We start from the raw sequence: 20,033 nt of genomic DNA, 5'->3' as shown, positions 1-20,033 counted from the left end.
TAGAACGATGGCATTACGGAATAGTTTATGTTTCCTGTCCTTTCCCCTGCTTGGCTACTCAGTGTCCTTCATGTGAGTGCCTAGACGGAAGTGGTGGATCTTGGGAAATGTTCACTGATTGAAAGAATAACTGGATGGGAAGGTCTTAGTGATAGCAGTCTCGGCTTCAGGTATTTAAGACTGCACCAGAAGGCTGGGTGTGAGGCGTGGGCTGGAGATGGCTCAGAAGTTCAGAGTACACAACTGCTGGTGCACAGGACCTGATTCTGTTCCCAGCACCCGTGTCACGTGGCTCACAGCAGCCTGGAAGTTCAACTCCAGGGAGATCTGATGCCTCTGCCCTCCACAGACACCTGCAATCACTGGATACACAGACAGACAAGTACCATGGTTAGAAACACGAACATTGGGCTGGAGAGCTGTCTCCGTGGTTAGAGCAGTGGCTGCTCTCACAGAGGACAGGGTTTGCTAACCAGTGCCCACCCACGTGGTGGCTCACAGTGGGCTGTACGGAGTGACACAAGAGCTTATGCTTTCTTCTGCCTTTCAAGAGCACCAGCAAACACACAATACAGACATACATGCGGGCAAGATACCTGTGTACATAAAATACATGTAGGGCTGGTGAGATGGCTCAGCAGGTAAGAGCACCCGACTGCTCTTCCGAAGGTCCTGAGTTCAAATCCCAGCAACCACATGGTGGCTCACAACCATCCCTAACGAGATCAGACTCCCTCTTCTGGTGTGTCTGAAGACAGCTACAGTGTACTTACATATAATAAATAAAAACAAAACAAATAAAGTCATTGTTTATGATAAACACATATTTAAAAAAAAAATAAAAATAAGTGAAAACTCTTTAAAAAAAAAATACATGTAATAATAAAAAATTAAAGTAAATATAAACCTTTTTTAAAATTTTTTTTAATCTTGCTTTCCTTTAGTTGTTTAAAAAACAATTATTTTTAATCATGATATTCAACGTGTCCATAAATATACTGCCATTCAAAATATATTGCTTATTTAATCTTTAAGACTTTCATTTATTAATGTGTGATGTGCATGTGCAGGCACGCTGCCGTGACATACATGCTGGAAGTCAGGGGCCAGCTTTCAAGAGTCAGTTCTTTCCTGTTGGTCCTGGGGATCATACAATGGCTGTCAAGTGTGCATGGCAGGTGCCTATGTCCTGAACCATCTGGCTGTGCTCCTTAACTGAGTCCTTCTAGAGTTGCCATGACTACCGTTGTGTGGGATAGAGTACCCGAGTGTGACAGCCTGGGGCGGGTGAAGAGGCGTGGCCTGTAGGAAGGTTTGCTGATCATGCAGATCTTTACATGTAGTTCATGTAACTTTGACTTGTGACAGAGAACGGTGGGTGACTGCAGGTGTCATCCCACAGGTGTGATAACTGCAAACCTTTCTGGAATGCAGACCCTGATTATCCTGGGTGCCTCACAACAAGGTTTTGTTTCCCCTGCTAGCTCCTCTGCCAGAGAACTCCTGTTTGAGGGGTGAGATGGCTTAGCAGGTCAAGTGTTACCAAGTGTAACAACCTAAATTTAATCTTCAAGTCATACAAGGTAGGAAGAGAAAAGTGACAAGTACATACTGCCGTCTGACCTCTACCCATGCGCTCATACCCTACACACCCACGTGATAACGTAAATGTAACAAGAACATCTATGTTAGACTGAGTTTGAGACGGTTATAAGGAAATAGACATGTCTTAGGATTTGGTGTGACCTGGGCCATGAGATCATTTAGAGACAGGCGTCTTCCAATACCGATATAGAGAGGTAGGTTGTTAACTGCAGATAGATTCACAAGCATGTGGGAGAGGAGGAAGGTGACGGACTCTGTGCAAGGTGAAGCGCAGTACAGAGAGAGGTCACCCTGGGAAATAGGGGAAACTGAGGCTGAATGCCAGTCTTGAGTGGGGGGCTTGCTGGCCCCAGGGATTGAGAGGAAGTGGATGAGCCTGGAAGAGCTTAGAGCAAGGTGGAGTTTGTCGTGCTAAAAGGCCATAGTTGTGTGTTGGGATACTGCGTGTAGTCATCTGCTCGGTCCACTGTGACCCACGGTGGCATGATCTAACCAGGAAGTTCAGTTGGACCTCCGTTCTCAGAGGCCTCCTTACAGACACACATTAGCACAGCTAGTGGAAAAAAATGCCAAAAATTGCATTATTTTGCTAACGTTGATAAAAATGTTTGTAGGTTGAGTATAATTTGCTTGTATGTGAATGTCTGGCTCTGGGAAATCCTTGGAGTTTCAGTTTCAGTTTGTTCTCTAGAAGAGGTTGCCCTTTGATACTAGAGCTGTCACACCTCTGTGATATTAGCTTATGAAACCTATGTGACTGCCTTTGAACTAGCGTGGCCATTTGTAAGTTCTGTTTGTAGTGTAAGAGACGGTGACTTTTAGAGAATCCATTCTTTACCTTTGGTGGATCCAGGAGCTTGGTCGAGGGATAAATACATAAAAATTATTTATGTGTGAGAGGATACACTCGGGCTGAGGGTGTGTGCTGAGAGGATACACTCAGGCTGAGAGGATACACTCCGACTGAAGGAGTGTGCTGAGAGGGTACACTCAGGCTGAGGGTGTGTGCTGAGAGGATACACTCAGGTGAGGGTGTGAGCTGAGAGGGTACACTCAGGCTGAGGGTGTGAGTGCTGAGAGGGTACACTCGGGCTGAGGGTGTGTGCTGAGAGGGTACACTCGGGCTGAGGGTGTGTGCTGAGAGGGTACACTCGGGCTGAGGGTGTGAGCTGAGAGGTTACACTCAGGCTGAGGGTGTGAGCTGAGAGGGTACACTCAGGCTGAGGGTGTGTGCTGAGAGGGTACACTCAGGCTGAGGGGGTGTGTACTGAGAGGGTACACTCAGGCTGAGGGGGCGTGTGCTGAGAGGGTACACTCAGGCTGAGGGTGTGTGTGCTGAGAGGGTACACTCAGGCTGAGGGGGCGTGTGCTGAGAGGGTACACTCAGGCTGAGGGGGTGTGTGCTGAGAGGGTACACTCAGGCTGAGGGGGCGTGTGCTGAGAGGGTACACTCAGGCTGAGGGTGTGAGCTGAGAGGGTACACTCAGGCTGAGGGTGTGAGTGCTGAGAGGGTACACTCGGGCTGAGGGTGTGAGTGCTGAGAGGGTACACTCGGGCTGAGGGTGTGTGCTGAGAGGGTACACTCGGGCTGAGGGTGTGTGCTGAGAGGGTACACTCGGGCTGAGGGTGTGTGCTGAGAGGGTACACTCGGGCTGAGGGTGTGAGCTGAGAGGTTACACTCAGGCTGAGGGTGTGTGCTGAGAGGGTACACTCAGGCTGAGGGTGTGTGCTGAGAGGGTACACTCAGGCTGAGGGGGTGTGTACTGAGAGGGTACACTCAGGCTGAGGGGGCGTGTGCTGAGAGGGTACACTCAGGCTGAGGGGGTGTGTGCTGAGAGGGTACACTCAGGCTGAGGGGGCGTGTGCTGAGAGGGTACACTCAGGCTGAGGGGGCGTGTGCTGAGAGGGTACACTCAGGCTAAGGGGGCGTGTGCTGAGAGGGTACACTCAGGCTGAGGGTGTGAGCTGAGAGGGTACACTCAGGCTGAGGGTGTGAGTGCTGAGAGGGTACACTCGGGCTGAGGGTGTGAGTGCTGAGAGGGTACACTCGGGCTGAGGGTGTGTGCTGAGAGGGTACACTCGGGCTGAGGGTGTGTGCTGAGAGGGTACACTCGGGCTGAGGGTGTGTGCTGAGAGGGTACACTCGGGCTGAGGGTGTGAGCTGAGAGGTTACACTCAGGCTGAGGGTGTGAGCTGAGAGGGTACACTCAGGCTGAGGGTGTGTGCTGAGAGGGTACACTCAGGCTGAGGGGGTGTGTACTGAGAGGGTACACTCAGGCTGAGGGGGTGTGTACTGAGAGGGTACACTCAGGCTGAGGGGGCGTGTGCTGAGAGGGTACACTCAGGCTGAGGGGGCGTGTGCTGAGAGGGTACACTCAGGCTGAGGGTGTGAGCTGAGAGGGTACACTCAGGCTGAGGGTGTGAGTGCTGAGAGGGTACACTCAGGCTGAGGGTGTGAGCTGAGAGGGTACACTCAGGCTGAGGGTGTGAGTGCTGAGAGGGTACAGGTTGCCATGGTTTAATCACTGACTCCTTCTTTTTGTTGTCTTTTAGAAAACTGGTGATCTCTATGCTGTCAAAGTATTTAATAACATAAGCTTCCTTCGCCCAGTGGATGTTCAAATGAGAGAATTTGAAGTGTTAAAAAAACTCAATCACAAAAACATTGTCAAGTTATTTGCTATTGAAGAGGAGGTGAGTACACAGGCTGGCCGCTGGGTTGTGTCCCCTACTCAGAAGACAGGGCCTCACTGAGGGTTACAAACGCCACACGATCTGTGGCTCTTGTAACCTAGTGTTGTATCCACAGCACTTCTCTAATGCATAGAGAATAGGAAGGAAGTGTCACTAGAAAGAGAGGTGTCAAATTTAGTTACCTGTAGGGAGGCATCTTTAACCCCAGCACTTGGGAGACAGAGGCAGGCTGATCTCTGAGTTCCAGGACTGCTAGGGCTACAGAGAAACCCTGTCTCAAAAAACAAACAAACAAAAAATCAGTTGCTTGTGTTAATTATGCAGAAAAGGAAAAGAAAGAAAAACTAACTGAAGTAAAATTCCCATAATTATAGTAAGAAAGAATGGTTCAGCACTGAAGAGAACTTGCTGATCTCCCAGGGGACTGGGTTCAGTTCCCACACCAGGCCTTTCAGGCTAGGACTCCATTTGTTTGTTTGTTTTTCGGAGCAGGGTTTCTCTGTATAGCCCTGGCTGTCCTGGAACTCCCTCTGTAGACCAGGCTGGCCTCGAACTCAGAAATCTGCCTGCCTCTGCCTCCTGAGTGCTGGGATGAAAGGTGTGCGCCACCACACCCAGCAGACTCCATTTCTTGAAGTAAAAGTATTTATTATAAGAAGGAGAGTTGTCCTATGTATGTTGTGAAAAGAAAACAAACAAACAAACAAACAAATGCTACCACCATGATCTTATGGTTGAGATTAGTTTCCACACAGACTGAACTTTAGTTTATAAGTGATATGCTCCATCTATTTATGAAGATTTATGTTTTATTTGTATGTGTATGCTCATGTGTGTTCTAGGGCTGAGGGAGAACAAGACAGTGATGGAGCCCTAAAGCTGGGCTTGCATGAGACACCCTGTGTGTTGCTGGGCTTGCGTGAGCCACCCCGTGTAGTGTTGGGCTTGTATGAGCCACCCTGTGTGGTGCTGGGCTTGTATGAGCCACCCTGTGTGGTGCTGGGCTTGTATGAGCCACCCCGTGTAGTGTTGGGCTTGTATGAGCCACCCCGTGTAGTGTTGGGCTTGTGTGAGCCACCCCGTGTGGTGCTGGGCTTGTGTGAGCCACCCCGTGTGGTGCTGGGCTTGTATGAGCCACCCCGTGTAGTGTTGGGCTTGTATGAGCCACCCCGTGTGGTGCTGGGCTTGTGTGAGCCACCCCGTGTGGTGCTGGGCTTGTGTGAGCCACCCCGTGTGGTGCTGGGCTTGTGTGAGCCACCCCATGTGGTGCTGGGCTTGTGTGAGCCACCCCGTGTGGTGCTGGGCTTGTGTGAGCCACCCCGTGTGGTGCTGGGCTTGCGTGAGCCACCCCGTGTGGTGCTGGGCTTGCGTGAGCCACCCCGTGTGGTGTTGGGCTTGCGTGAGCCACCCCGTGTGGTGCTGGGCTTGTATGAGCCACCCCGTGTGGTGCTGGGCTTGTATGAGCCACCCCGTGTAGTGTTGGGCTTGTATGAGCCACCCCGTGTGGTGCTGGGCTTGTGTGAGCCACCCCGTGTGGTGCTGGGCTTGTGTGAGCCACCCCGTGTGGTGTTGGGCTTGCGTGAGCCACCCCGTGTGGTGCTGGGCTTGTGTGAGCCACCCCGTGTGGTGCTGGGCTTGTGTGAGCCACCCCGTGTGGTGCTGGGCTTGTGTGAGCCACCCCGTGTGGTGCTGGGCTTGTGTGAGCCACCCCGTGTGGTGCTGGGCTTGTGTGAGCCACCCCGTGTGGTGCTGGGCTTGTATGAGCCACCCCGTGTGGTGCTGGGCTTGTGTGAGCCACCCCGTGTGGTGCTGGGCTTGTGTGAGCCACCCCGTGTGGTGCTGGGCTTGTGTGAGCCACCCCGTGTGGTGCTGGGCTTGTGTGAGCCACCCTGTGTGGTGCTGGCATCTGAGCTCAGATCCTCTGGAAGAGCAGCCAGTGCTCATAACTGCTGAACTATCTCCAGCCCCCACGCCCCAACTTTGTTTCCTGGGAGTCTGGCAGCCGTTGTTCCACAGCTGTAGCACTTTCTCAGGCCCAGTGGACAGTTCACGGTGACTGTCACTGCAGCGTGTCCTGCACTTGAGTGGGGTCGGGTGGGCAGAGCCTGCCTGGAGTCAGCTTTGGTCTTGTCGGATTTCCTGTCGATTCTCAAGTAGTGACCTTCTTCTTTTCCAGACAACAACAAGACATAAAGTGCTTATTATGGAGTTTTGTCCCTGTGGGAGTTTATACACTGTTCTAGAGGAGCCGTCCAATGCGTATGGACTTCCAGAATCAGAATTTCTCATTGTCTTACGAGATGTGGGTATGTTTATGTGATTTTATATATGTGTTTGCTTATATGGGTTCACACGTACGTGTATTATTTAAAGATACAGAATGAAAAAATAATTTCCTACATTCAAAACAAAAAGCTTTTATTCAATGTTTTCTTAGAAAGCACAGTAAAAGCACAGTGCCTAACAGGAAGGGTTGGTAAACTGGGCTTTAACAGCGTTAGAGACCTACTGCAGGGCCAAGCCTTAGAAATCACTGCTGCTCTTCCAGAGCACCCACAGGGCAACTCGCCACCATGCGTACTTCAATCCCGGAAGCCAGTGGTCTTCAGTGGCCTCCACAGGCACAAGGCATTTAGTGTACAGATATTCGTGCTGGCAAAATACACATACATAAAATAGAATTTTAAAACCACAACTTATTTGACATCCTAACTGAACAGAGAGCCCATAAAGCAGAAAGTGTTTGCAGATTACACATAATACGTGTTGTCCAGACACCTGTCCAAAGGACAGTTCTAGAATTTGTCAAAGGGTTTAACAAATAGAATTTTGACCAGACATTTGTCAAAAAATATAAGGACAGACAAGTGTCTTAAACAGTACTCATCACTGTTGATTGCTAAGGCAGTTCTAATGAGAAGCCCCTTCCTACCATGCAGAGGGACAGATCAGAATAACAAGCGAGCGCTGGCAGGAGTGGAGAAGTGTCTCTGCCGGGCGTCACCGTGGGCTTGTACAGTAACACGACCCTTAAGAGCGCAGCTCAACAGTTCCAGAGACTAAATATAAAATAACTATGCTGTGGCAATCCTGACAGGCATGCCCCCAAAATTAAAACACATCCACATAGAATTTTACAGATTTGTCTATTGACGCACTGTTCAAAATAGCCAAAAAATAAAATAAAACCAGGACAGCCCAAATATCAACTGACAAATAGATTAAGATATTTTATATCCATATAATGGAATATTACTCATTCATGGAAGAAATGCAGCCACTCGCGGTAAGGCAGGCCCATATTTCCAGGACTTGGGAGGTGGAGGCAGATTATTGTAGTTTGGTTTTTGCTGCTGTGTTAAACACCATGACCAAAAGTACTGGGGAGGGAAGGGTAGGCTTGGCTTACGTTTCCTGATCACAGGCCTCAGTGAGGGAAGCCAGCAGGAACCAATACAGACTGCGGAGGAACACTGCCGGTCCCCCTCTCAGACTCCTTTTCAGTCACTTCTCCTATAGCTCTCAGGGCAGCACTGCCCACAGGGGACCAGGCCCTTCCACATCACTCAGTGACGGAGATACCACAGACATGGCTGAAGGTCACTCTGAGGGAGGCCTGTACCTCCTGAGCTTCCCTCTTCCCACTTGACTCTAGAACTAACCACACATACATACAAAACATAAATACATCCCTTAATTGAAGGTAAAAAATAAAATCTTAGCACATGCTAAAATGAGGTTGAGTCTTAAAAGGATAGAAAATGGAAGAAGCAGGAGACGAAAGGTCAGAATATCATAGTCCCAGCCACTTGAGGTACAGTCAGCCCAGAGGCAAAAAGCAGAGCCTGACGGTGCCTACTAGTGGCTGTACAGAGAGGTCAGGTAGCAGTGTTGTGCTGTTAGAAGTGACAGTTGTACAACTCTATTAAAAATTATTGAATGGTACACTTCTTAAAATGAATGGCAAGGTGTGTGTGTGTGTGTGTGTGTGTGTGTGTGTGTGTGTGTGTGTGTGTGTTAGCAAACCTGTAAACCTTCTATTTTTAAAAGACAAGTGAAAGCTGGATGTAGTGGGGCACGCCTTTAATCCCAGCACTCAGGAGGAAGAGGCAGGCGGATTTCTGAGTTCGAGGCCAGCCTGGTCTACAGAGTGAGTTCCAGGACAGCCAAGGCTACACAGAAAAACCCCATCTCGAAAAACCAAAAAAAAATAATAATAATAATAATAATAAGTGAAATAATACCTTCTCAGAAAGAAATGAGTCCAATGTTTGAGGAGGCAAAGATGGCGGTGCGCCCCTGCGGTCTCAGCTGATGCCCTGCCCGTCGGCTCCACAGCTCAGCTGCAGCGGTGCCAGTGCCTTTACTCTTGGGAGACGTAGACTGACCAGGGCTGCCATAGGAAAGACATAGAAGGACATAGACTGACCAGGGCTACCATAGGAAAGACATAGAAGGACATAGACTGACCAGGGCTGCCATAGGAAAGACATAGAAGGACATAGACTGACCAGGGCTACCATAGGAAAGACATAGAAGGACATAGACTGACCAGGGCTGCCATAGGAAAGACATAGAAGGACATAGACTGACCAGGGCTGCCATAGGAAAGACATAGAAGGACATAGACTGACCAGGGCTGCCATAGGAAAGACATAGAAGGACATAGACTGACCAGGGCTGCCATAGGAAAGACATAGAAGGACATAGACTGACCAGGGCTGCCATAGGAAAGACATAGAAGGACATAGACTGACCAGAGCTGCCATAGGAAAGACATAGAAGGACATAGACTGACCAGGGCTGCCATAGGAAAGACATAGAAGGACATAGACTGACCAGGGCTGCCATAGGAAAGACATAGAAGGACATAGACTGACCAGGGCTGCCATAGGAAAGACATAGAAGGACATAGACTGACCAGGGCTGCCATAGGAAAGACATAGAAGGACATAGACTGACCAGGGCTGCCATAGGAAAGACATAGAAGGACATAGACTGACCAGGGCTGCCATAGGAAAGACATAGAAGGACATAGACTGACCAGGGCTGCCATAGGAAAGACATAGAAGGACATAGACTGACCAGGGCTGCCATAGGAAAGACATAGAAGGACATAGACTGACCAGGGCTGCCATAGGAAAGACATAGAAGGACATAGACTGACCAGGGCTGCCATAGGAAAGACATAGAAGGACATAGACTGACCAGGGCTGCCATAGGAAAGACATAGAAGGACATAGACTGACCAGGGCTGCCATAGGAAAGACATAGAAGGACATAGACTGACCAGGGCTGCCATAGGAAAGACATAGAAGGACATAGACTGACCAGGGCTGCCATAGGAAAGACATAGAAGGACATAGACTGACCAGGGCTACCATAGGAAAGACATAGAAGGACATAGACTGACCAGAGCTACCATAGGAAAGACATAGAAGGACATAGACTGACCAGGGATGCCATAGGAAAGACATAGAAGGACATAGACTGACCAGGGATGCCATAGGAAAGACATAGAAGGACATAGACTGACCAGGGCTGCCATAGGAAAGACATAGAAGGACATAGACTGACCAGAGCTGCCATAGGAAAGACATAGAAGGACATAGACTGACCAGAGCTGCCATAGGAAAGACATAGAAGGACATAGACTGACCAGGGCTGCCATAGGAAAGACATAGAAGGACATAGACTGACCAGGGCTGCCATAGGAAAGACATAGAAGGACATAGACTGACCAGGGCTGCCATAGGAAAGACATAGAAGGACGTAGACTGACCAGGGCTGCCATAGGAAAGACATAGAAGGACGTAGACTGACCAGGGCTGCCATAGGAAAGACATAGAAGGACGTAGACTGACCAGGGCTGCCATAGGAAAGACATAGAAGGACGTAGACTGACCAGGGCTGCCATAGGAAAGACATAGAAGGACATAGACTGACCAGGGTTGCCATAGGAAAGACATAGAAGGACATAGACTGACCAGGGCTGCCATAGGAAAGACATAGAAGGACATAGACTGACCAGGGCTGCCATAGGAAGGAAACATCTTTATAGGTTACTGTGTGCCCCTTTTGCTACTCGTTATTTACTGTTTTCTATGTTGAAGCCAGTTTGTTTCTTGTGACATTTTTTCCCCAAAGTAAAGAAAGTGTAAAACAAGAGCTGGGCACGGTGGCACTCAGCTTTAACCCCAGAGGCAGAGGCAGGCGGATCTTTGTGAGTTCAAGGTCAGCCTGGTCTACAAATGAGTTCCAAGACAGCCAGGGCCTCAAGACTGTGTTCTAATCACCCAATAATTATCAAAGACAGCACACTTCTGTGGGCCATAATTCTTACTAAAACTCCTTGTGGTTGAAACATAAGATTGTTACACACTTGTGCCTGAGGATTGTGAGTGTGAGTATTTGTACGGAGGGAAGAATCTGTTTCTAAGAAGGACTTCAAGCCAACTTGTACAGAAAGTTGAGTTTGAATTTGAATGTGTCCTGTCCATGAGTTTGAGACGCGTATACAAACGGAGGCCCTTTGTTTTGTACCTATTGCTGAAGTGGGCGGGATGAATCATCTCCGAGAGAACGGCATAGTGCACCGAGATATCAAGCCAGGCAACATCATGCGCGTCATAGGGGAGGACGGCCAGTCTGTGTACAAACTCACGGATTTCGGCGCCGCTCGAGAGCTGGAGGACGATGAGCAGTTTGTGTCTCTGTACGGCACAGAAGAGTACCTGGTAAGCCACATGCTATGGCTGCTTTCATGTTAATAACCTGAGAGGCACGTTCTATGTGGAGTTACTGGTCACAAGCCTGTAAGGCATTACATAATTTTTATGACGGAGGTTCTGTTTTCTGTTCCGATGGATATGTTGCGTAATAAGGAACTTCGGAATTGATTTCTAACTACACTGTCACTTTCTATTGGGCAGGCTCAGAGGTTGTCCCAGTTGTGGTGACTCAGGGCTTTGATCCCAGCACTTGAGAGGCAGAAGCAAGAGAATGGGTACAAGTTCAAGGCTAACCAGATCTACATAGATCATTCTGGATCAGCCAGGGCTAAATAGTGAAACTGTCTCAAAACACATCTACAAAAAAGCCAGCAGTAAAAATTCTTGATTGCTTTACAGTTTATACTAGATCAAAGGATTTGTTTTGTTTATTTTTATTTTATGTGCATTGATGTTTTACCTGCCTGCATGTCTCTGTAAAAGTGTCATGAGCCCCTGGAACTCAAGTTTCAGACATTTGTGGACAACCATGTGGGTGCTGGGAATTCAACCTGGGTCTTTTGGGAGAGCAGCCAGTGGTTATAAGCACTGAGCCGCCTCAGCCCCGGTGCAGTGGGCCTGTCTGCATTAGAAGAAGAGGCACCTGAAGACTTTAGAAGCCTCTGGCCAGGAAAGGCCCGTTTGGGCTCAGTACAGTGAGGAGAGAATGCTTGGATGGCATGCAGCAAATTAGGTCATTGCTACAAAGGAGGGTGGGGTCTGTCTAGAGTTCATGAGCTTACATTCTTATTACATGTATGTACTGGGGAGATGCTGGTCCTCTGGTGCCCCTGTAAGAGTCAGGACAGCTCGTGGCAGTCACTGCTCTCCTTTCACCATGTAGGTCCCAGAAATTGAACTCAGGGGTCGCCAGACTTGCTGACTGGCACCTTTACCCACTGAGCCATCTTCCCAGCCCAAATGAGTCTTTTGAAAATGGAAGAGTGAAATTACTAGGAAAACATGATAGGACTTTAACGTTGTTGAGTAAGTCGTCAGCTCCTGCTATTCTCTTCAGCATCCGGACATGTATGAAAGGGCAGTGCTAAGAAAGGACCATCAGAAGAAGTACGGGGCTACCGTTGATCTGTGGAGTGTTGGAGTGACATTCTACCATGCAGCCACGGGGTCGCTGCCGTTTAGACCCTTCGAGGGGCCTCGGAGGAACAAAGAAGTAATGTAAGCACCTCTGCGTCTGCCGTTAGACGGGGTTTCTGATGTGTGTGTGTATCTTGTTTATCCAGATGTGTGAGGAGATGAAATTGATGAAAATTGGCTTTTCTAATACTTTATGCTTCCTGTGAGTATAATTCATGTGTATAAATGTTTTCCTGCATGTGTGTCCGTGTACCCGGTGCCCGAAGAAGCCAAAAGATTGATTGCCTGAAAGTGAAGTCACAGATGCTTGTGACTGTCCTGGTGGTGCTGGGAACTAAACCCAAGTCTGTAAGATGAGGCAGTGCTCTAACTGCTGAGCCATCTCTGCAGCCCCACAGTGTTGTACGCATTTATATGCCTCTGTACTGTTGGAGATATGATCAGTGCACAAAGTCTTGAATAGTAAACAAAAAAATCAAGGAAAAGATAGACTTGTGGAGTGAAGTTTATTGTGATTCATCTGAACACTGTGTGTTAGGGTCTTTGCTGCTGTGACCAAAGGCAGCTTGGGGAGAAAAGGGCTTATTTCATCTATAGCTTGTTCAGGGAAGTCGGGGCAGGAGCTGATGCAGAGGCCATGGAGGAGTGCTGCTTACTGGCTTGCTCCTCCTGGCCTGCTCAGCCTGCTTTCTTAACCATTCAGGACCACCTGCCTAGGGCTGACACCACCCCAGTGGGCTGGGCCCTCCCTTGTTAGTTATTAATTAAGACAGTGCCTTACGGGTTTTCCTGTAGTCGTCTTCGGGGAGGCGTTTTCTCTACTAAGATCTCCTCCTCCTAGATATGTCTAGGTTTGTGTCACGGTGACCAAAACCAGCCAGCACACTGTACTTCATTTTATTTCAAAAGAAACTGACAGCGCAATTGTGCCCCAGCCTCCTGAGTGTGGAATTGTGCGCGTACATTTTAAATCACATACCCAGCTTCCCCGGGGCATGTGATTTAAAGTAATCACAAGTGTAAAACGGAGCCTTTCTGTCATCTCAGAAAACTGAGGAGAACACATTTCTCCTCTAAGATTATCTGAGGAAGCGGATGAAACAAGGTCCTGTGGAGCATTGGCTTTTGCTAAAGCTTGAACATTTGCACGTGTGCTGCTGAACACACGGTGTCTGAACATGGACTGATTGCACTAAGATGGCGCAGTGTCAGCCAGAGCTTGCTTTACAGCTGTGCCCTTTTTATTAAACCTCCTCCTTAGCAAGGCCAAGCCCCCCTTTGTTTCCTCCTTAGATATAAGCTGTGCCCTACAGGCACGCGCTTCTGTTCTCATAGATGCATTTTAAAGCACTGACAACTTAAGCTACTCTAGAATGGATGAGAGCGTGTGTGGCTTGTAAGAAAGAAAACGTGACTCACAAGCCACCTGACTACTCTCTAATCGCTCTGCGCATACGTTAGTGGGATGTCTTTATTTGTACAGACACCTCTGTGCAAGGACTGATAGTAGATGTTCGTGGTGTGGTGTCGTTATCAGTGGCTGTCTGACCGTCCTGGAGCGGTGCACCCCCCTCCTGCCCAGCCACGCTGCTCAGCGTGTGAGCTCAGTGTGCATCCGTCGGCATGGATTAAGGGTCACGTGAGAAGCCTGTAGGGATGAAACTTGTGAAGAATTCGCGCCGCCCAGCAGTGCCATCGCTAATCCTCCTTGCTTGTGTCTCTGTTTACTCCTGTGTAACTTGATCCTGCAAGGATGAGCACACCTTCCTTTCCACCTCAGTTTCTTTTTTTCAAAAAACATCTCTTGAGGCAGAAGCTACAGCCGCCTGCCTCCATGGAGGAAGAATTAGAGTGCAGCAGTTGGGTTTCTGGTCGGCTCTGGTTTGCTCAGAGCGCATTTGTTTAGCTGATGAACTAAAAATGATCAGACAGAAAGAAACCCTGCCTTGGCTGATGTCAGATACTGCTGACTGGTGCCAAATGCATTCATGCAGCTACAGGTATTCTTACGGAAAGACACAGTCTGAGACCCCGAGGCCTGAGGTTCTGGCTCGCCTTGCTTCTGCCCATCCATTCTACACCACACTCACCAGTGTGGATAGTCGTAGAGCATCTTCCTACATCTGTGTGTGCTTTTTGTCTATGTGGAGATTTTTCTGATCCTGAGCTATGTACAGTTTTATCTCCCACTTCTTTAAAACAAAAATAATAATTTGATGGCTCATTTTGCAGTAGCCTTGTGGTCTGCTTGGCTGGATGAGGGGCTTTTATAGTCTAGACAGACTCAGAGGCATAACGGTTTTTATGTTTGCCCCATTTTTTCTGATGGAAAAATAATTTTGTTGTGAACATCAGGCACATTGGGCTCTCAAATGAAAACCAACTGGCGTATAGATAGTATTCGCACACTACTGTCCCACCTCAGTCAGGCAGAACTCATGGATGCCGCAGCCATCGGTCACAGAGGGCTTTAGTCGATGATTGCAGGTGCAAGTGAGGGGAACTTGCAGCCTGTCAATAGGCCGTGCCGTAATGACCTGCCTTACCTTATTCTGCTGTTGTTCCTCCTAAGGTATAAAATAATCACTGGGAAGCCGTCTGGTGCAATATCTGGAGTACAGAAAGCAGAAAACGGACCAATTGACTGGAGTGGAGACATGCCTCTCTCCTGTAGTCTTTCTCAGTAAGTGCGGTGTACCTAACTCGTGACCTTTGGCACTGTCTTAGTCAGGGTTTCTATTCCTGCACAAACATCATGACCAAGAAGCAAGTTGGGGAGGAAAGGGTTTATTCGGCTTACACTTCCATACTGCTGATCATCACCAAGGAAGTCAGGACTGGAACTCAAGCAGGTCAGAAAGCAGGAGCCGATGCAGAGGCCATGGAGGGATGTTCTTTACTGGCTTGCCTCCCCTGGTTTGCTCAGCCTGCTCTCTTATAGAACCCAAGACTACCAGCCCAGAGATGGTCCCACCCACAAGGGGCCTTTCCCCCTTGATCACTAATTGAGAAAATGCCTTAGAGTTGGATCTCATGGAGGCATTTCCTCAACCGAAGCTCCTTTCTCTGTGATAACCCCAGCTGTGTCAAGTTGACACAAAACTAGCCAGTACAATTGACCCCTTGTCAACTTGACACACAAACACATCACTAGTAAGCCTCAACCCTTACATTCTTATTCATCCCCAAGGTCTAAATAACTTTAAAAGTCCCACAGTCTTTACATATTCTTAAAATTTCAATCTCTTTAAAATATCCATCTCTTTTAAAATCCAAAGTCTTTTTACAATTAAAAGTCTCTTAACTGTGGGCTCCACTAAAACAGTTTCTTCCTTCAAGAGGGAAAATATCAGGGCACAGTCACAATCAAAAGCAAAAGTCAATCTCCAACTGTCCAATGTCTGGGATCCAACTTACGATCTTCTGGGCTCCTCCAAGGGCTTAGGTCACTTCTCCAGCCATGCCCTTTGTAGCACACGCGTCATCCTCTAGGCTCCAGATGCCTGTACTCCACTGCTGCTGCTCTTGGTGGTCATCTCATGGTATTGGCATCTCCAAAACACTGCATGACCCCTTCAGTCCTGGGCCATCAATTGCAACTGAGGCTGCACTTTCACCAATGGCCTTCCATGACCTCTCACAGTGCCAAGCCTCAGCTGCTCTGCTCAACTCCTTCATGCCTTCAAAACCAGTACCACCTGGGTGACCCTTACACATTACCAAGTCCAGCCACAGCACAAGGTACAACTTTGGCTATATCTGGAACACAGCCACTGTGCTCTCAGAAAACACTTCCCAGAAGATGTCACCTCAATGATGCTGGTCTCTTCTTAATCACCGCTAATTTCTTAGCTCCAGCTAACCAGCATCAATAGTCCCAGTAATGCAAAGTTTTTGCTTTAGTAGTTCTGGTATCTTGTTAATCACAGCTGATTCTTCAGCCCCAGCTAACCAGAACTACAGAATCTTCACAATCAAAACAGCAATGGCCCTGAAAAGAGTCTTTTAATTTTCCCTCTGAAATTTCACAAGCCAGGCCTCCATTTTCTGCACTGTTCTCAACATTATCTTCCAAGCTCCTACAAAACATCTGACAGAGCTCTTAACAATGAATGGATCTTCAAGCCCAAAGTTCCAAAGTCCTTCCACAGACCTCCCCAAAACATGGTCAGGTTGTCACAGGAATACCCCACTTCTGGTACCAATTTGTCTTAGTCAGAGTTTCTATTCCTGCACAAACGTCATGACCAAGAAGCAAGTTGGGGAGGAAAGGGTTTATTCGGCTTACACTTCCATACTGCTGATCATCACCAAGGAAGTCAGGACTGGAACTCAAGCAGGTCAGAAAGCAGGAGCCGATGCAGAGGCCATGGAGGGATGTTCTTTACTGGCTTGCCTCCCCTGGTTTGCTCAGCCTGCTCTCTTATAGAACCCAAGACTACCAGCCCAGAGATGGTCCCACCCACAAGGGGCCTTTCCCCCTTGATCACTAATTGAGAAAATGCCTTAGAGTTGGATCTCATGGAGGCATTTCCTCAACCGAAGCTCCTTTCTCTGTGATAACCCCAGCTGTGTCAAGTTGACACAAAACTAGCCAGTACAGGCACCTTGTGGTTAAACTTTTTGTATCCTAAAAATCATAAACATGCAAATATCTAAACCTATTTCCAGGGCTGGCTTTGTTTGTTGTTTCTGTCAGTTTTATTTTTTTGAGGCAAGGTCTTGCTGTTTAGCCCAGGCTAGCCTTGAACTCAGTATGTAACCCAGACTGATAATTCTCCTGGCTCTGTCCGCCATGTGCTGGGGTGACAGGCGTGGGCATCGCTGCTGACTTTCTAGTGTAGCTTTGTTTTGATTAAGTCGAACCATGGGATAGTGTGCACTGGTGTGACGTAAACACGCTGAGGACACAGGGCATGTTGTCTTCAGATTGCTCTTCCCAGTGGAGGAATCGACCTTCATACTGATGTTTGTACTGATGGACCACAAATAGTGGTATAATAGGAGTAAGTTTTTAAAAATTGGACTTAGAAAAAATAACATTTGTTTTATTCAAAGAATACAAAATAAGCATTTCTAGGCCCGGCACAGTGGCTGGAATTTTTAATCCCATGGGAGGCAGAAGTAGGAGGGTCTCTCTGAGTTCAAGACCAGAACTCTAAGAGTTATATTGCCAGATAATCACAAAGAATTGATTAATAGCAAATTAAAAGTAGCAGGGCATGGTGGTAACACACCTATAATCTCAGCACTCAGGAAGCAGAAGCAGATGGAGCAGCACAAGTTCAAGGCTAGCCTGTGGGGACGCGGTTCTAGGATAGCCAGAGCTCCATCAAGACCCTGACTCAAAAGCAAACTAAAAAGCCAGGTGGGAGTTCATGCCTGTAATACCATTATTTGGGAGACAGAGGCAGGAAGATCACCATGGGTTTAAGGCCAGCCTGGGCTACCTAATGGGTTTCAGGATAGCCTAAAGAACAGAATGAGACCCTGTCTCGATCTCCCTCTTACCCTCCCCCAAGGGAAGAAAAAAGTAATTGCAACACGACCCTAAGTTTTCTTTTTTTCTTTTTTAGAAAATATTTTTTGAAGTAAACTCATGTTGTGTAAGTGGATTTGCCACAAGAGGTGTGTCATGTGGAGAGCAGACTTTGCGGCTACAGTGCTTTGTTGGTTGTGTTATATTTGAATTAAGAAGTGTTGCCCTTGGGGACCTGGGGAACCTGGTAGCGTGTAACAGGCTTGGGCAGGGGCCTGTGCTAATTAACTGCTGTATTATTGAGGCAGTGGTTGCACGGTGAGCTGCAGACACGGCTGAGTTCTAGAAACATATTCTACCACTGCTTTTAGCATAGAAATCTTTCATCAAAATTACTAGATTTCAATGGTGCTTTCTGTGATTTTTGTTTGTGTTAAATAGTAAAATTTTAAGTCAAGTGAACAGTGAAAACTACTGATCAGAATGTAGTGACCGGAGAAAGAAAAGAGCGAGTTAGCCGTCCTCTGTCCTGTGTGCCACTCAAGGCTGGATAGCCAGCCACAGGGAGGAGCCGAGCCTTCTGGGAAGTCGGCATCGGAAATGCTGCAGAGTCATGATACCATAAATAGAAAAGTCCACACATCTCCACACGTGCAACCAGGATGTGGACTCTGAAAAGACTGAAACCCTTCAAGCCATGTGTATTACGAATATGTGAAACAAATTATGCATTTGGACCTGGATCCAATCCCCTGATAATTTCATAGGTACAAATACCCCAAAATCTTTGAAAGAATCTAAAGCTCAAAGATAAAGGATATGCAGGCTATAAAAATAATAGCAAATTGTCTTAGTGTTTTATTGCTGTGAAGAGCTACCGTGACCAAGGCAACTCTTATAAAAGAAAGCCTTAGGTGTTGGGGGCTTGCAGTTACAGGGAGAGAAAGAGAAGGTAAACCCTCTCATAACGCCGGTCCATGGTGACCAAGTCTTCAGGTCGCTGAGCCTGCGGGGGCCGTTCCTGTCCCCACCACCGCACGACTCCTTGGATTTGTGTTTTCTTTGTAGATGTGGCTTTGTCACACAATGATATTCTCTCTTCAGTAATTTTTTAAATACTATTTTAGGGGTCTTCAGGCACTGCTTACCCCAGTTCTTGCAAACATACTTGAAGCTGATCAGGAGAAGTGCTGGGGTTTTGACCAGTTCTTTGCAGAGACCAGTGATGTGCTTCACCGAATGGTGATCCATGTCTTCTCGCTACAACACATGACGGCGCATAAGATTTACATTCACAGCTATAACACGTAAGTGGCTCTGCGTTCCTGTCCTGACCGTGATTGTGTAGTGTAGTAATCTATGCTTGCGTAATGTAATAAACATCTCCTAAACCAGGAAAACAAATAGATAAGAATGCCTTAGCTTCACAAATAGCATGTCTCATTAGTAAAACTAAGTTCAAGTACTCAGTAAAGCCCTGATCCTTATTGGAAATAAAAAGGATTAATTTTCTTAAATGCATAAGTTACTTTGTACTGAAACTGCAAGTTTGAGGGAGCTGACTCTATGACTTATTTCAGTGCCGTGTATTGATAAAAATGACCTGTTTTATTGAAGGGATGGCCTAAGTCGTAAATACAGTGGAGTTCTAAATCTAGTTTAGTCTTATTTGTATAGTTAGCATAAGACACCTTAGGGATATTAAAGAAATATTCACCATTTGTTTTGCATAAATGAAAGCATACCATGGGATTTCCTTACCTCTCATGTCATAAGGCTGAGTATGACTAAGGGTCATCTACAGGTAAATCCAGGGAAAGGGTTTGAGGATTGTATCAAAGTAAATATATTTAGTGGTGACAGTTTACTATATGGCAAGGTGCTATCCCTGAGGGAAACGGGGTGGAGGGGCCAGGCACCTGCCAGCATTATCTCTTACAACTGCACAATGCAGTTAGTAAGTAACCCTAAGTTCAAAGACAGCCTGGTCTACATAGAGAGTTCCAGGCTGGCCAGAACACTATATAGTGAGAGTTGGTCTCAAAACAACACCCCCCAGGCAATGGTAGTGAATACTTTAATCCCAGCACTCGAGAGGCAGAAGCAGGTGGATTTCTGAGTTCGAGGCCAGCCTGGTCCACAGAGTGAGTTCCAGGACAGCCAGGGCTATACAGAGAAACCCTGTCTCGAAAAACCAAAAAAAAAAAAAAAAAAAAAAAAGAAAGAAAGAAAGAAAGAAAAAAAAAAACAACACTCCGGAGGGGGGTGGGGGAAGAAGAATCAGATTCATTCTTTGTACCTTAGTCTGTTTGACAGAATTTAAATAACAGTTTTGATGTCTCATAAAATTCATGGACAGAAGGCTGGAGAGTTGGCTCAGAAATCAG

General features: G+C 47.4%; 1 protein-coding gene across 1 annotated transcript in view; it reads left to right on the top strand.

The window, feature by feature from the left end:
* The window catches only part of Tbk1 (TANK-binding kinase 1), a 40,340-nt gene that overhangs the window by 3,916 nt on the left and 16,391 nt on the right, over nt 1-20,033 (top strand). Inside the window, exons 3-8 of the mRNA NM_019786.4 lie at nt 4,159-4,299; nt 6,476-6,605; nt 10,855-11,036; nt 12,088-12,248; nt 14,740-14,850; nt 18,774-18,953. Coding sequence (NP_062760.3) covers nt 4,159-4,299; nt 6,476-6,605; nt 10,855-11,036; nt 12,088-12,248; nt 14,740-14,850; nt 18,774-18,953 — 905 coding nt within the window. The remainder of the gene's footprint in view (nt 1-4,158; nt 4,300-6,475; nt 6,606-10,854; nt 11,037-12,087; nt 12,249-14,739; nt 14,851-18,773; nt 18,954-20,033) is intronic.

The sequence above is a fragment of the Mus musculus genome, chromosome 10, assembly GCF_000001635.26.
Source record: "Mus musculus strain C57BL/6J chromosome 10, GRCm38.p6 C57BL/6J".
Classification (NCBI taxonomy): domain Eukaryota; kingdom Metazoa; phylum Chordata; class Mammalia; order Rodentia; family Muridae; genus Mus; species Mus musculus.
The sequence above is the reverse complement of the archived record's forward strand: the minus strand, read 5'-3'. Positions and strand labels throughout refer to the sequence as shown.